At 35.9% G+C, this 16,109-nt stretch overlaps 3 protein-coding genes across 7 annotated transcripts; 2 read left to right on the forward strand and 1 right to left on the reverse strand.

Annotated features, from left to right (window-relative positions):
- Positions 1-22: 22 nt before the first annotated feature.
- On the reverse strand, positions 23-976 carry Atox1 (Antioxidant 1 copper chaperone). The gene is made up of 2 exons (XM_053743966.2): positions 813-976; positions 23-521 (listed from the first exon to the last, which is right to left on the reverse strand). Exons 1-2 carry the CDS (start codon positions 816-818, stop codon positions 312-314), a joined length of 216 nt encoding a protein of 71 aa, XP_053599941.1. The 5' UTR covers positions 819-976; the 3' UTR covers positions 23-311.
- Positions 977-1,357: 381 nt separating this feature from the next.
- Positions 1,358-8,099, forward strand: Tdrd3 (Tudor domain containing 3). Its single transcript, XM_053743953.2, has 8 exons — positions 1,358-1,524; positions 1,602-1,686; positions 1,771-2,161; positions 2,946-3,127; positions 3,602-4,660; positions 5,358-5,513; positions 5,712-5,826; positions 6,346-8,099. Exons 1-8 carry the CDS (start codon positions 1,490-1,492, stop codon positions 6,399-6,401), a joined length of 2,079 nt encoding a protein of 692 aa, XP_053599928.1. The 5' UTR covers positions 1,358-1,489; the 3' UTR covers positions 6,402-8,099.
- A 3,296-nt stretch (positions 8,100-11,395) lies between these two features.
- LOC128669259 (leukocyte surface antigen CD53-like) lies at positions 11,396-16,055 on the forward strand. 5 transcript variants are annotated; one of them, XM_053743962.2, is made up of 7 exons: positions 12,665-12,740; positions 12,875-12,986; positions 13,092-13,176; positions 14,179-14,370; positions 14,687-14,941; positions 15,370-15,501; positions 15,877-16,055. In XM_053743962.2, the coding sequence occupies exons 2-7, from the start codon at positions 12,979-12,981 to the stop codon at positions 15,922-15,924; spliced, it is 720 nt and encodes a 239-aa protein (XP_053599937.1). In that variant the 5' UTR covers positions 12,665-12,740; positions 12,875-12,978; the 3' UTR covers positions 15,925-16,055. The 5 variants fall into 5 exon arrangements, with proteins under 5 accessions (XP_053599938.1, XP_053599935.1, XP_053599939.1 ...); XM_053743963.2 differs by lacking the exons at positions 12,665-12,740; positions 12,875-12,986 and adding an exon at positions 11,396-11,584; XM_053743960.1 differs by lacking the exons at positions 12,665-12,740; positions 12,875-12,986 and adding an exon at positions 12,419-12,632.
- Positions 16,056-16,109: the final 54 nt, after the last annotated feature.

Below are 16,109 nucleotides of genomic sequence, written 5' to 3' on the forward strand. Positions count from 1 at the left end.
GGATTGTGTTTAAAATGCTATGTAATGTATGATTATTTATTAAAAATATTGTATAAACCTATGAAACCACTTTATATAATATCAATATCTCTTCATAAAACATATTACTGAGAGCAAGTACAAATTGTGACAATAGGCAAACATGAACTACTTAAAAAAAATATACATCTAAAATGTATGTAAAATCACAAAACAAATATAATATAAAAATCTTGTACAGAAAATGCACATTCTGAATGTACAAAATATACTTTGTGAACATTATGTTACTTGTATATTCTATTGTCACATTTGTGTATAAGTCTCCTTAATTACTGTGTGCCCACATAGGTTGTTTTCTTCCCTGTTTTCTTGATGACTTCTAACAGCTGGTCACTGCTGAGAGATGATGTGACTACAACCTTTTGTTCAGGTAAACTAATTGAAACATTTTCCACTCCCTGGCCTTTCAGTCTATTTAGAACTCTTTCTACTGCTCCACTGCAACCCTCACAAGTCATTTCTACATTGAAAACATGTGTCTGGAACGAAAAAAATATTCACAAAATTTTAATTGTTGCTTATTGCTGGAGTATTATCATGTTGATTCAACTTCATTATTGTAAGTTGGCCTAGGTTTTATTATTTGGCGTGTGGTTTTCGCCATAAAGTAGGACCTCTCCATATTTTCCCGAGAGTCTATTACCTATGTCATATACTAATAGATTCTAAGCCACGTAGTTACTAGGGATGAAATATCGCGATGATTATATATATACGTATTATATTTATATTATAGTACGTATTGTAAAACAAGTCAAGTGCTTACTTACCGACATGATTATAAGATTGTTTTATATAAATGTCCAGTTAAAATTATAGCAAAACCGCTGTCTGGTAATGGAGAAAATCTGTAATTTAATCTTATCTAAATCAAGTTCCTTTATCAAGACATCATCAGTTCGGAATATGGTAAGCAAGCAAATTGACATTGACATGACAACAATGAAACAGGGGGGCAAGGGGCAATAAACTTTTGACTTTTCTATAGTCCGTTCGGAAAATGTAATTATTTAGAGAGGTCTACTGTGTTTTGTAAACTTATAGTAGGTAGGTAATAGGTATCGTGTTTTTTGTTTATGCATATAGATGATTAATGTAGGTATGTTGAAAAAAATAAATTACGTGGGGCTCTTCTAAATCTATAGTGATTTTTATGAACTTTGCAACTCGCGCGCTTGTACATACTACTGACGCCGCAATCCAACCCACCCGCAACCGCAAACAATGCGAGCTGCATTCGTGTTGCCATGAAGAAAAAATGTTTTTATCTGTTCTTTCCTTTCAGTCAACTCAACAGTCAACACTGCCCACTATACATGTCACTTTGTCATGTCATTTAATTCATTCATGTCATTGAAAACCGTATGTCTTTGGGCTTACGGTTTTACACTATTTTTATCGGTAATTTCTTATAAAGAAATGGTGTAATTAGGACTCTATTGAAAATATGTCACTCGCAGACAGTCTCAAGGAGTTAGGCTGGTAACTATTCACTGAAATCATGTATTTGGAACTTGTAAATTTGTTTCTTACCATCTAAATATTTTTTGGTTTTCTAGGCATCTGAGTCAAGAAGGTATCGATAATATTAGTGAAAACGGACAAATACAAGATGTAAATATACTTAGCAAAAAAGCTTTAGATGTAAGTATGATTCATGGCTCTGGAGGTAATCGAAACTGCTATCAGTTTGGATAAGAATGTTACAAGGTGCTTCTGTTGTTACAGTATGATTTACGTGACATCGGGGACTCTGCTTTTCCTGAAGACTTCACCAAGGATCCATCTAAGCTAGAAAGGCCTATAGTAGTTCAAATTCAGAAAATAAGAAATGTGTCTGCACCTAAAGCTAATGAGGAATCCTCATATGCACCACGGATGTTGAAACTGACTTTACATGATGGGAAATCATTATGCACTGGTTTAGAGACAAGCCCTATACCAAGCCTTAGTATTAACACACCACCAGGAACTAAACTTTTGTTAAAAAATGAGGGTTTGGAAGTGTGTCATGGTGTTATTTGGCTCTCACCAAGTGTTGTAACAATATTGGGTGGAAGGGTGTCTCATATGATAGAAAAATGGGAATTGAACCGGAGTTTAGCCAAGCACACAAGAGGTAAAACGTTTTATAACGTTTTATTATTTTAATAGGATTAATAGTTGTACTATATATAGAATAAAAAGATAAAAAATAAGTGTGAGATGAGATTCTATAAAATAATAAACCACATAATTTATGAGTACATTTACTAATCTATACTATTATTATAAAGAGGTAAGCATTGTGAGTTTGTGACTTTGTAAGTTTGTATGTTCGAGGCGGGTAATCTCCGAAACTACTGAACCGATTTCAAAAATCCTTTCATCATTAAAAAGGTACAATGTCCAAGATTGCTATAGGCTATATTTTATCTCAAAATTCCCAAGGGTATTCAATATACCTATTAGTAGTATTAGTATTAAAATTTAGAATCTTACCTTAACTCTGAAATAAACGCATTAATAGGCAACACCGCAACACCTTGAAGTCTGTCAGCGGCATACATTGTGTTTGTGTCCATGGACCCACAATACAAGCTTAGTGCTTAATGCAGGGAGAGAGTGTTGTCCATTTATTATTATTAAACTGAGCATGTTTTAAGCTCCTCATGTTTATAAGTGCTTAGATCAAACTGAAAATGATAGATTTCTACATCGGGGACTCTATGAAGAATAATTTATAGCATAAGAAGAATAATTTATATAGTATTTTAAATAATTTGTTACATTATTTTTAATGTTGGTAAACTTAATAGAACTAAAATGATGACTGTTCATGTGCTCACCTTGTTCCCATTATTCACAAATAATAGTTTCTAAAAAGATCAGAATTATCTTAGTAACTCATTTATTTTTTTCAGGTGGCATAGGTGTTGATGGTGGGCCTCCTCCATGGATAGCATTTGGACAGCGTCTGGAAGCACAGACTGTTGACAAACAGTTCAAGAGTCTTCAGGAAGCTTCGAAGCAAGACAATGCAGAGTTTGAAGCTCAGAGAAAAGGCGCCATTGCTGAGGCCCAGAGACTTTCTGGCGTGAAGAAGGTAAGACCTGCTTGACATTTAGGTAACTAAGACGATAAGATCAGATATTATACCTTTAGTCAATGTTTATCCTGTTTTATAAATGCGGAAGTAAAAAAAGTTTGTTATCTCTTCACACTCTATTTACTCAACCAGTGTTCTTGAAATTTTTCATACATGTAATTATAGAGAAGGACATATCTTTTATCCCGGTAAAATAACTGTTCCCGTGGGAAATTTACGCGGGCGAAGCCACAGGCAAAAGCTAGTTATTATATATTATTACATATATTAAATTAACTATTGAAATGATACATTCCAATTGTTAATTTAATCTGATTTTCAAATGAACTTAAATTGATAATTATCTGTTCTATGTATATGAATGTCTGTATCTCTTTACATAAATATTAGGGATTATTTGACTATTATTTTTGGGAAAATATTGATTGTACACTTATCACAATATGTAATGTGTCTTAATTAAATTTTTAGGTATTTGGTGGTGGCACTAAGCCTCTGTTGGATGCCAATGTTCAGAAGATTGTAGATGCTGGCTTCTCAGAAGAACAAGCTGAAAATGCTCTCAAGTATACTAAGAATAATGTTGATAGGGCTTTGAAAATATTGCAGAAAAGAGATAATTCGGAAAATAGGAAAGATAAATCACAAAAGGAACCAGACCAACCCAAACGGAAAGGGCGAAATAAAGAACCAAATGATGAAGATGGCATTCCTGTGAAACCATCAGGGAAAATTAGTCTATTTGATTTTCTAGAAGACAAGCTACCAAATGTACCAGATAAGGATAGGAATAATCGGCAAAATAATTCAAATGCTGAAGACAGGAATGATAGAAATGGACAGAGGGATAAGAACAGTGCCAAAAACAATTCCCGTGCACAGACATCCAGATACGACAATGGTAATCGACAGAGATCTGAAAACAGGGGCCACTACTCAAACGACAATCATCACAGGGAGGATCGTAAATACCAGTCCATCACTGAGAAGCCTCCACGGTTTCAGAAGAAATTGGAGGAGAAGAACAAACAGCATCATCAACAACACCAGCCGCCACAGAGCACCTCTAGCAGTAGTGTTAACATGAATCTACCATATGGGAATTCATATCAGAATCCGCCACCTCCTTACGATAGAAATATGAGGAACGATAGGCATATGGGTGACAATAAAATGCATCAAAATTATCGCGGGAACACGAATATGGATAGTTTAGTGGAGGCGACGGCGAATTTGAATATGTTGGGTCATCCGCTGCCGGAGGAGCAGCCGCGGTATCATCCCGAGCAGTATCATCAGAAACAGGGGTATAATCAGAACCTCCAGGAGATTACGCCGTTCAGAAGGAACAATGAGATGGGGAAGTACCAGGAGCAGGGTTACCAACAGCAGCGGCGACAGCAGCAGCAACCGAACGGTTACATGGAGCAGCCGAACGCTATGTATCCCAATGTCAACTACATGGCTACTGGCGCGCCCGGTTACGGCGCCCGACAATACGGTTATGGCGCTCGACCTCAGGAAATGCAGGTAAAATTTGTTGGTTTACTTATTACTTTTTTGTTTGGTTGTATTATTCTTTCACAATCTTATTTAGTACAATAAGTAATATTTTTTGGCTTTTTATATATTTTTATATGGTTTTCGTTCGTATGTTATTTATATTTCTTCCATTTATGATAAAACTAGTTGCGCTCTGGTTCTTCGCTCCCGTGGGAAATTCAGAATAAAATGGGCTACCCTACCTATTATTCGAGGATATAATTCTACTCGTGTAATAATACTAATACAAATTTACTAATACAATAATACAAATTTCGCAATCTGCCCAGTAGACTTTACGTGTTAGAGTAAATCGTTACTCACTCATATGCAAACTTTCGTATTTATTAGTGGGATTATTGTAGGAAGGGAAGAGGCGTTATCTTCGCGTAATCTAGTCTCAAAATAGATCATCTTATTTTGTCAAGTATAGTCACTATTAGTATTATCCTTACATATTATAAAAGGAAGTCCCCTGTCGCGCCTATCTGTATGAATAAGATAAATTCACAAACTCCCAGACGGATTTTTGTACGGTGTTCACCAATATAGTGTAATTCCTGTGGCAGGTTTAGATGTAAAATGCCGGGACAGGCCTCGTACGTCATAAAAAGTCATAGAGTACGTCACGGTCCATAAGTGAACACAACAAAGAGGCTGAACGTCAGTATTTTACTGTGTGCAGAACGCGCTGCGGACCGGCACGCCGTTCCTGCAGGGCTCCCTGCTGGGCTTCCAGAACGCGGCCGTCAACGAGCAGGCGCGCGCCATGCTCGGCGTCGCCGACATCAACTGGAAGGTTGGCGACCGCTGCCTCGCGCTCTACTGGGAGGACAACAATGTGAGTAAAGTCTTATACGCAGGGCGATCGTGGGGGGCACTGGCAAATAACTTCAGGCAGATTTATGTAGGAGTTAGTTAATTTGTCACATTACATTATGTTATTTTATCAGAAAGTGATGAAAAGGGTCATAATATATAAACTAACATATAATTAATAAACATAATATTTTATTGTGACTATGTATTTTTGTTGCAGTTTTACGAAGCGGAGATCACCGGAATTTCCGCGAATACAGTTGTAGTGAAATTCTGTGCATATGGCAACCATGAAGAGATTCTCAAGTCTAACTGCTTGCCCTTCCCTACGCAACGTGAGTATTGTATTATATGAAATATAATTGTATAGCAAAAATGGAAAAAGAAATAGTCCACACAAAATAGATTTAGTAATGAATGCGTTGCGTTGCTTCCACTTGTCTAACAGCACTGTGTGCTTTCAATCAACCAATTTTGACCATTTTATATAGCAAAAAAATATATTTAGTTAAGAATTCGTTCGTTCTTCTCTTTAGCCTGTTCTGATACAAAATCATAGGTACTTAATGGTAGGGCTGAATGTCTTAACTGTGTCTCGGCTAGTGCGACACAGAAAAATGTGGTTAATTAGAATTTTGATGTCCTTAGATGTAAGCGCCTGTTTGTCTTGGCCCATCAAACTTATCGATGAGAATTGAAAATGAATATTCATAAAAGCAAGCTCAAGTATGTTTTGGCACTATTGCACTTTACAATATTTGACATTGATGGGTTGTTTCGGGTTAAAGTATGCTTTAACTTTTTTTAAATTTGTTATTTATGAATAAGTGGGTTATTTTGTGAATTTGTTGCAGCGTCGGGCCCCAACAGCTACATGTCTCGCGGCGTATTCGCGGCGCGCCGGCCGTAGGACGCATGCGCGGCGCGCGCCCCTCTCACTCTCACACTCTCACACACACGCACACACGTGCACACACACACTGCGCGCGCCGCACCGAGATGACACTAGCAACGAGTGCGCCCTATGAAAGCGATTATTATTATTATTATGATTATTGTGATTACTCGGTTCTCATTTGTCTGGATGGCACACTTTTTTTTTTCAGATTTTTTTATTTTCAATTATAGTGTAAAAAGGTATTTGGATCATTTCAATATACGTTACGTTTACAATATATAATATACGAGTTAAAATGCAGTGTCAAGTCTGCACTTCTCTTCACAAATACCATAAAATTTTGAACAGCGACATTGATGTGTAACATCTTTCCTGCAATATGGATGCGCAAAAAGATTCTGAAGTGTCACAGGAAACCTAAAGTTGTAGTGATGGTATTTGCGAGTTTTTAAATGCGTGTTACTGTACTGCAGCTGCTTAGCAAAATGTCTCGCAAATTGCCAATATGTATGATGCGTTAAAATCATTTTTAATTGACAATGAATCTGATTTAGAGAGCTGCCTCAATGCTCCGTAACTCTGCGTCGCCGCTTTGTAGTTTTACGTTGAGATTGAGATTGAATTCGTCAACACACTGCACGTTTGGCATTCAATACTGAGTGTACGGCGCGACGGAGTGGTGAAGCCGCGCTCCTATTGTTGACAAATAAGTAATTTGGTACTCACTTTTTTTATAAAATTTGGCAAATAAGCGGACGACAGACAGATGGACAGACATGACGAAACTATAATATAAAGGTTCCATGTTCACTTCGGAGTAAAGTGTTCGCAAATGAGAATCGAGTCTATCGACCATGCGTCTAACGTTAGGCCTATTTTTCATGAGTTCACTCGTTCACCGATCCCCGTTGGAGTTTGAATAAGTCTCGTCTATTTTTTTAAGATTCAAAAGGCTTTCCCTTTATACTTTGTTTAATATTCAGAGTATTCTATTAAAAACGTATTTAGTTTTCCCATTCAACATCTGTATTTCAAGATCATATTGTAGCTAAAAACACCGGCCACGCATCACATGATGTAAAGTCATGGCATACTTGTACCGTTCCGTTACCTCTCGGCAAGATGATGTTCATTGAAAAGTGAACTTTAAGGCGTCTTCGGTAGACATACTTTACACTGACAAGATGAGAGCTAACAACGAGCAGGCCTTAAGTTTGTTGTCATTGTAAAGTATATCTACAGGGTACGCTTTAAGGCTCATTTTTAAATGAACGTCATCTTGCCGAGCGGGAGTGGTGGAGTGTGCGTCTCAAGTCAGATGTAACAGCAAAAACAATAATTGTGAAATGTAAATGTGTAGATCGGGATATCAAAATAATAATGTCTGTATTAAATTCAAAGGGCAAGTCAAAAGCCAACGCAGGAGTAAGGAGAGTTGAATTATTTTTTAATTAAAATCTAGATATATGTCAGGGTGTAGTTATTACGAGTTGAACAAATTGATTTAAGGCACATTCTTCAGATTTCTTTTTCTACAGAATAAATAATTGGCTGTTTTTTTTGGAAATTTTGAACTTACCTAGTTTTGCTTTCTATTTGCTCATCAAGTTTCCTCGGAGGTATTTACTTATATTATTTTAACGCGAAGTCGCAATATTGTGTGTAATAACAACTTTCCGCAAGTAAACATATATCTAAATACTAAAAAAATATATTCTTCTTCTGTCTTTCTTTCTTCACCCACTTTCTGATTGGGTAGACCTTTAAAAATAATTCAATTCTGTTTGCTTGGGATCAGTTATCCACGCGTTATAGCGTAGCTTCCACTGTGTAGCGTCCTACTACGTAAGTGTTCGCTCTTTGTTTCTATTTCATTCCAATATTTTTATTTTTGTATAATTGTTCGGAACGATAGCTTTTTTGTTTATCATTAGTATCGGTGTGATTTTCGCTATTTATTATATATTTATATATATTTATTATAATTATATTTTTGTATTTGACCAAATTATGTACGACCCAGTTTGGACTTTGGACCACTGGCAATGTTATTATGTGCAAATTGTACCATGGTATAATTTCATAGTTTCAAATTGAGAGAATCGAACCCGGGCTCGATACAGCGGGCCAGGCTGGGGACAGTTGCATAGTAAAGTAAAGTATCATGTTTTGTGTTTATTAATTTTAGCAAGCAGGTTCTTGTTATATAGCGTCTTTGTTGTTTAGCTACACTTGTTACTTCTGCAGTAAATAGTTAATTTTAAAAAATATAGTCATATAATTATGTATAATATGGGAAATAATGACCCCTTAATAAATAATTAGGAAGCTACGCATGCGCGGGGGACTCCATACACTAGTTAATGCGTTCTTAATGTTTAAATTAGGAAATCTAACTTCATAAGAATGTAACTCATGCATTGACGTTAATTTATTGTCGGTATATAACCATAGTAGATTGTAGCTTGTAATAAGTGTATTTTGTTGTATTGTAGCGCAAAAATATGTAATATATTATTATTTTTCAGTTTGATAACGGGATATTATTTGAAAAGTATGTTTTACTTTACCAGTGTTTAAATATTGAGATATATAGCGCAAAATATCAGGATGTGTTAGCTTTTATGTTTATCAAGATGTTTTATGCTAAATGAAATCTGGGTATATTTATTTGTAACATAGATTTTTATATACTTTGCTCGCAATGGTTACTCATCTGCTTTTGTGTATAGAGTGTAAGCGTGTTGAAGTAAGTTTATGGAATTGTTGTGAGCGCTCTACGAGTAGCCGTTGCGTAGCCTTTCTATCTCTTGAGGATTTTAAGCGATTTAAACATAATAATTAGATTTTTTTATGAATTCAGGTCTGCTTTAGAGCCACGAATCTCAGTGGGTGCTATAGAGTGAGTTCTAGAGTTCCTACGATGAACAAATTGCTTACACAAGCTATATCTGTTCTGTATTAGGAAAATTGTGAAATTGATCTGTGTGAATATATGAAGTTTGGCAGTTGCGATCAATATTAGGAACACTAGACTCCTTTTAAAACCAACAGTTCCTGAGCACATCTGTCACAGACCCATTGAGACACCCTCGAATTGTAATAAGCTGTGTAATTTTAATGTTAGCAACACTCGCAGACTTACTGTAAACCAAAGCTCAATTTCCGTAACATTAAAAAGTGCTCGATAATTGGCATTTTTACCATTTCTGTTGAGTTGAAGTAACCGTTTATTAACAAAATGCTAATAAAAAAAAACTGTATTATTCATGTATTTTCATTGACAGTCCAAAAAGTAACGTGTTATATGAGTTTTACTAACATTACTTAGAAATTTTGAATTAAGGAGTAGACTCGACCACTAATTACGAAAATTATTGATTTACTTACAGTAACCGATCCCAGTTAAGTCGTGAAGATACATAAATATCATGCGTGAGGTAAATTAATAAAATTAGATTCTTTTTTAAAATTATTTTTTTTTAATATAAAATAATTTTGGAGAAAACAGTCAGCTATTGGAAAACTGGGCGTTGTTTAACAAAAGTGTTGCAAAAGAAATTAGGTTTACACTTAGTTTGTGTAATGTTATGGAAAGCTACGAACACAATAGAATCTAGGGCATCTACGATACGAAGCAACACGCCTGCTTGACTTTGACTCAGAGCCATTAGTGTATTAGTGACTACCTATAATCTTTACATCCCTATTTACGAGACTTGCAGTTAAGGCTTGACGTAAGACCACCTCATTAGTACACTACAAAAATATCATAAAAAAACAAAAGTAGTAACAGTGTTACGTTACGAGCGTAGACAGAAAAAACTTTGAATTTCATTTCGCTCATACATGAAAGATAAATGCGTATTAGATAGAAGTACACGAGAAAAAGCAAGACAAGAGTGTGAATATATTTTGTCTCCCATCAATTTGCCGCTGTATGAGATTAGTAGGATTATGCCGGTTAGTTGTATGGAAACGTTATATTTCATTTGGTTGCACTCATCCGTATTATAGTTTTCTTGGTCTTTGATAGTAACGGCAATGATAGTCACGAGGGTTGGTAACCGTTAAAAATAGGGTGGTGCGTGATGGGTGCAATTACGCCTGTAAAATTTATAGCGCGTCGGTAGTTTTTCTAGGGGTCGACGGAGCACACCTCGTATTTTTGTGCATTCCATTTCTTATCAGATTAACGCCCATTAATTAAGTATACCTATCTGGGCATCTGCCCTATTTTTTCACGGTAAATCTTTCTGACAGCAAATTCCTTTGGGCATGGCAGTAGGAAATGCTTCAGTGTTAATTTTTCCAATGTAAATGTAATGAAGTAGTATTTGTTGAATTAGTTTAATTTTATTATTAACGAGGACTAATGGAGTCCCAATATCCATATCTACGATAGCACAATATACGATCTCTTGGCAGTAGACTTTTGGTACTCATAATAAACGTAATGAAAATCATTCAACCATACAATAAGTCTTCAAACGTTATATCAGCACGTTTACCACTTGGAATTAATTAATATAAAAACAATTAGCTGCGTCCTGGGGCTTCGCTCCCATGGAACTTTTGAGATAAAAAGTACTTGGAATATAACATAAGATCTATTCCAAGTCACATTCTACCCGTGAGCCAAATTTTATCGAAATCCTTTCAGTAGATTTAGTTAGCAACAACAAATAACCTCAAACACCTACCTATTTATAATAGTGGGAAGTGGGATAACATCAACACATCAATTTTAAAACAAAAGAAAATGTGTAGTAACGAAGAATAAAAGTCCATTGTAAAAATGTAATTACATGAAGTTTTGTAGGATTGGATGGAATGGCGTTGATAAAGTAGCCTGATTCATAATGTAACAGGATACGACAGCCTAGAAGCAATAAAATATTAAAATTACACATAAAGCTTGACCCACTTGGACAATAATATGCCAAGAGAGAACCTTCGGAGGCATGTCCCATCGGTAGAGGGGGAGGGGTCTCGGGCCTAACACAAGACGAACCAGTTGCGCCGCCATCTCGGACGCCACCTGTCGTCTATTGTTTACGCGCACTAGTAAAATAGTGAATGAACTCGTAGTAAACAGAATTGTGACGCGAAAGTAAGAGTATGGTAAAGTGAAACCGTTTTGTATTGGTTACAAAGAAGTGTCGGATTTCGCGCCACACTAACCGATAACACTAGTAAGTTACGATTTTATTGAATTTTTTAACTCGTTGCCGTGGCGATGACAGGTTTCTTGCTAATTTAAAAATAAACGCGTAAACAATCGAACTTAATGCTAAATGTATGTTTTTGTGGCAAGTTCATTGTTAAACTTAGTAACTAATACAACTAAATTTAGCAATTGATACAACTTTCACTCACTATTAGATCAATAAGAGAAGGGATTAGTCGGACCTTGCCAGTATCCAGTCGCCTTGAGGAGTTGCGTCCGCGCATTTCTCGTGCAGAGTGTGTACAATAATGTAATGACCACACTTCGCGGTATGTCGTCACTGTCATACAAACATGCATGAACTAACACATATATATGTACCTTTTTATGTTACCTATTCGTGACCAGCTTTAAAAGATGTGGTTATGTTTGTGCCACATAATGACGCTAATTTTCGCGTGGGTGGATCCATGTGATCTTTTGACCCTTAATTTACTTGGATGTCCAAAAGTAAAAAAAAATATCGCAACAATTAGATACTTACGTTAGTATGTTTTATATCGATGGAAACAGGCAACGTTTATCCGCGTTAACATGTTAAATTAATTGTCCAGCCGTAATTTGTGGGGCTGTTTATAATAAAAATACTTATTCAATTAAGTGTAAGTCATACGTATATCAACTTATAAAAATATATTCAATATACAAATTACTATTTTAAAGATAAAGGTTATTTTACTTACACAGTAAAAAGAAGTAGTGATTTCAGAATTTTGTCAATCTAAAATCAACAAATAAATGAGGGTAGATAGATGCTGAGTGACTGTTTGTGACATGTGTCATATTAACGCACTTAATATTTTTTACCTAGCTAATTATGTCCCTGTGCTGGACCTCCTTGTAATTATTGCACGTTACCATTGAATTAAAGTATTTTGTCAATATTAAACTAAAATGAATCATATGATACCAAAGCTTGGGTCCAAGACTGGAGTACTCAATACGAGTAAAATTAATAAAAGTAAGGTTGAATTAACCAAAGAAAATTACGAAAAGAATTGGAACCACTGGAGGTAAGAGACGTGGCTTATGAGATTTGATGAATGTCAACAAAATGTGTGTTATTTTATTAAAATAATGTGTATATTGTTATTTAATGAGGAAAAGTAAGTTTTCTATGGGTAAGTAGGTGAAGAATAATGAAAATTAATACAAGTGTTTGTCCTTGCACAAACTTTTGTTTAATTTCACTAGTGACTATTAAATCAAGATAATTCTATTGAAAGTGAATGGCACGTGCATATATCTATTGTAGATCAGATGACTTGGTATGATGTAAAATAGAAGATAATAATTATTTAATAACATTGGGCTAATCGGGTTGTCAATTCTAGAAAAGTAAGTCTTGCCACTCTGTTGATGAAAAGGTGGGTGGGAAAACTGTTGGGACTTTAATAAATGAATTAAAATTAAAAATGTTATTTACAAAAATACTCACAATAATTTCTCATGATTTGTCATGGTGTTTGCAGGATAGCCATGGGCATGGGCGGCGCCATGGACAGCTGCGGCCGGTGTCTGAAGTACTCATTGATATGTATCAATGTAGTCACTCTCGTATGTTGTACTTTTTATTTGAATATATTTTTGATATAATACTTAATAGTTATTCTAGAATTCTAGATGACAGTAGATGGAACTCTGACTTTTATTGAAATACTAGTACAGTAAGTAGTAGAACCCAGGTTCAGGTTGGTCCCAGGTTTGACTCCTACTCGTGTCACATGTGACAACCTGTTATTGTAACGAAACGAATAGAAAGTATTAGGTATATGCGTTAAATGGGTAAAAATTGTTTATAAATGTTTAAGCAATTCCATAAATTCAGCCTAGTACATATAAATATAGAAATAATATTTTAGAAAATAAATTGTCGATTTGTATTTTTTAATTTATTAAGCTTAGTTCGCTCCACTTATTTATTTAAATGACATGTATTGCGGCCACTACGGTAGGGTCGATGATTTCTTAGATCATATCGGACCATGCCACGCCGTCCTTCGTGGTCACGTAATTTCTAACTTAAGGGTTTTTGTTCGTGTCCCCTGAACGATCGATACTTTTCTTTAATTATGTCAACGGTGGGTAGCTTTTTTGTTGAAGGGTCTTCCTAAACATACTTAATTTGAAATGAAAGTTTAAGCTGCCGATGCGACGTTTTCATATATGAATTAAAACACTTTATTATTATGTTTTTTTTTCAAAGTTAATTATTAAACGAATTGATTAAAAATTTCGACAGGTACTTGGCCTGGAGATTTGTAGTTTAGACCAACGTTGGTAGGTTACAGATACATTTTTTGCAATCCATACCTAATATTATAAAACTGCAAATTATGTCTGTCATTGCCATCTGCTGGGACGACTTTGATGAAATTTGGTACAAGACATTGTTAATGACCTGAGGTCAAACATTGGTTATCGCGGGCGGAACTGAGGCCACCAGATACCAGTCAGTCAGTACACCAGTCTACCTATAAGTTGATACAGTTATATGTCCCTGTGTATTTCCAGCGACGATACCAAATGATTTGCATGAATTTTTTCATCATTCGACAGATAGCTGGCATCATCGCCTTCTCCCTGGGCATATGGGTGTGGTCACAGCGGTCTTTCTCCACCACGCTGCTCAGCAGCAACATGTTCGTGGCCTCGCTGGGCGTGGTCATCGTTATGGGAGCGGCTATCATGTTGCTGTCGCTACTGGGGTGCTGCGGCGCTGCTAAGGAAGTCAAGTGTATGCTGCTGACCGTATGTACCGATTCATTTATTGCTTTTTACATTGTGTAGTAGGATACCTTTAACTATATACCGGTGTTATGACCGTGAATATATTGTGGGGGTCTTGTGTTGCCGCCGCGCACCAAGGTCTTAAAACTATATGAGAGAAAGTGAGTTTGTTACCTCATCGTGCCTTATCTACTCAACCAATATTCTTGAATTTTGCTTAAATATAGGAGAAGATATTAGTACAATAACTCGAACCGACAAGAGACTAGCTTTTAAATTTAATTATTTTGCAATATAGGTATCTGTTTTTAACAGCCCTTTTCCTCAACATTTCCAGTATTACATCATAGTCTTCATCATATTTGTGGTGATGCTAGTCGGGGGGATACTTCAGTTCGTCTTCAGAGAAAAAGCGCTCTCCACCCTAGACCGGGAGCTTTACGCGGCCATCCCGTATTACGGAGCGAAGCACGAATACACTAAGGCCTGGGATGATACGCAGACGTATTTGCAGTGCTGTGGAGTCAGAGGATCTAAGGACTGGAATGGAAATATACCGGAGAGCTGCTGCCAGGAGGTCTATCCTGGGAAGGTCAGTTATTTCTTTACATCATAGGACAAATAATCCATTATTTTATTACACGAATACCTAAAAAAGGAGTGTTATGTTTTCAGTGTTCATGTTCAAGTATCAAGTTCAATACTACTTGTGCCACACGAGTTTAAAATTTTCATAGACAACCACTTGCTTACGGCGAAGAAATATATCGTGTGGAAAAATTGCACACTGGTTGACAGTTTAGTTCACTAGTCTATATGCTACTACTTGCCACTAGATAGTCACGTGAGATGTCTTTAGGCCCTTTATTCGCATAATAGGGAAATATAAAAAGCCTGCCTTTTATGCCTTGCAACACCCATTTAGGGTTCACGTACTTCCCATAAAAAAATGTTACAACTAAAGAAAATGTAAAATAAATAATGCAAACCTCGCGTCAACTCGTATGATGTGAATTACAGCGGCGAGACTGCAGGGCATCTCCGAACCCTACGACGATGTACGTGGACGGCTGCTTGGACAAGGTCGTGGACTTCTTGCGACAGAACGCGGTCTACGTCGGCGTGGCCGCCATCATCGTCGCACTTATCATGGTCAGTAAGGATTTAAGTATATAGAACTGCATGTGACATATGGTGATCAATGAAGCTATAGATTTTTGACATGGACGATGGACATATGTTGCTATCACTCTCCTTGAATGGTCAAAATTAAACCTATGTATATACCTGGCAAAATAAATATTCCTATATCTATTTGAAATAAATGCTAACTCGCAATGAAAGAAACCGGGCCACAGATGAAAGGGATGGTATTATTATTGTATTTATATACCTTTGGATAGTCTAAAATGTAAGAAAGGTATAACAGGATTGACATTTAAAAAAATGTTACTTTATTTCTGACATCTAACATCTTTCTTTTCAAGGGGAAAGTTGTTTCTAATAATTTTATTTTCTTTTTTACAGTTAATAGCATTAATATTGGCGTGTGGATTGTTTGTTAAAATAGAGTGACCATGAGGAACAGATGTGGACTTCGAAACGTAAAATATACTGACTGTTTAGCTTCGTGATCAATCGTTTGCTTCGTACGGTAACAATGTCAAATCTGATTTTTTTAATTTATTAAATAAATGTAAAATTAATGTTTGTTTTTGATTACATTAATGACCACAAATAGTTTTTGATTACATTTCAAA

The sequence above is a fragment of the Plodia interpunctella genome, chromosome 4, assembly GCF_027563975.2.
Source record: "Plodia interpunctella isolate USDA-ARS_2022_Savannah chromosome 4, ilPloInte3.2, whole genome shotgun sequence".
NCBI classification, from domain to species: domain Eukaryota; kingdom Metazoa; phylum Arthropoda; class Insecta; order Lepidoptera; family Pyralidae; genus Plodia; species Plodia interpunctella.

Excerpts from the sequence above, each read along its gene's own strand:
- LOC128669259 (XM_053743960.1), top strand. The coding sequence starts at position 12,514 with ATGAATCATATGATACCAAAGCTTGGGTCCAAGACTGGAGTACTCAAT. Across the intron at positions 12,633-13,091 it reads AAGAATTGGAACCACTGGAG|GATAGCCATGGGCATGGGCG; the intron begins GTAAGAGACGTG and ends TGGTGTTTGCAG. Across the intron at positions 14,942-15,369 it reads AGGAGGTCTATCCTGGGAAG|CGGCGAGACTGCAGGGCATC; the intron begins GTCAGTTATTTC and ends TGTGAATTACAG.
- Tdrd3 (XM_053743953.2), top strand. The coding sequence starts at position 1,490 with ATGTCACTCGCAGACAGTCTCAAGGAGTTAGGCTG. Across the intron at positions 1,525-1,601 it reads AGTCTCAAGGAGTTAGGCTG|GCATCTGAGTCAAGAAGGTA; the intron begins GTAACTATTCAC and ends TTGGTTTTCTAG. Across the intron at positions 1,687-1,770 it reads TTAGCAAAAAAGCTTTAGAT|TATGATTTACGTGACATCGG; the intron begins GTAAGTATGATT and ends CTGTTGTTACAG.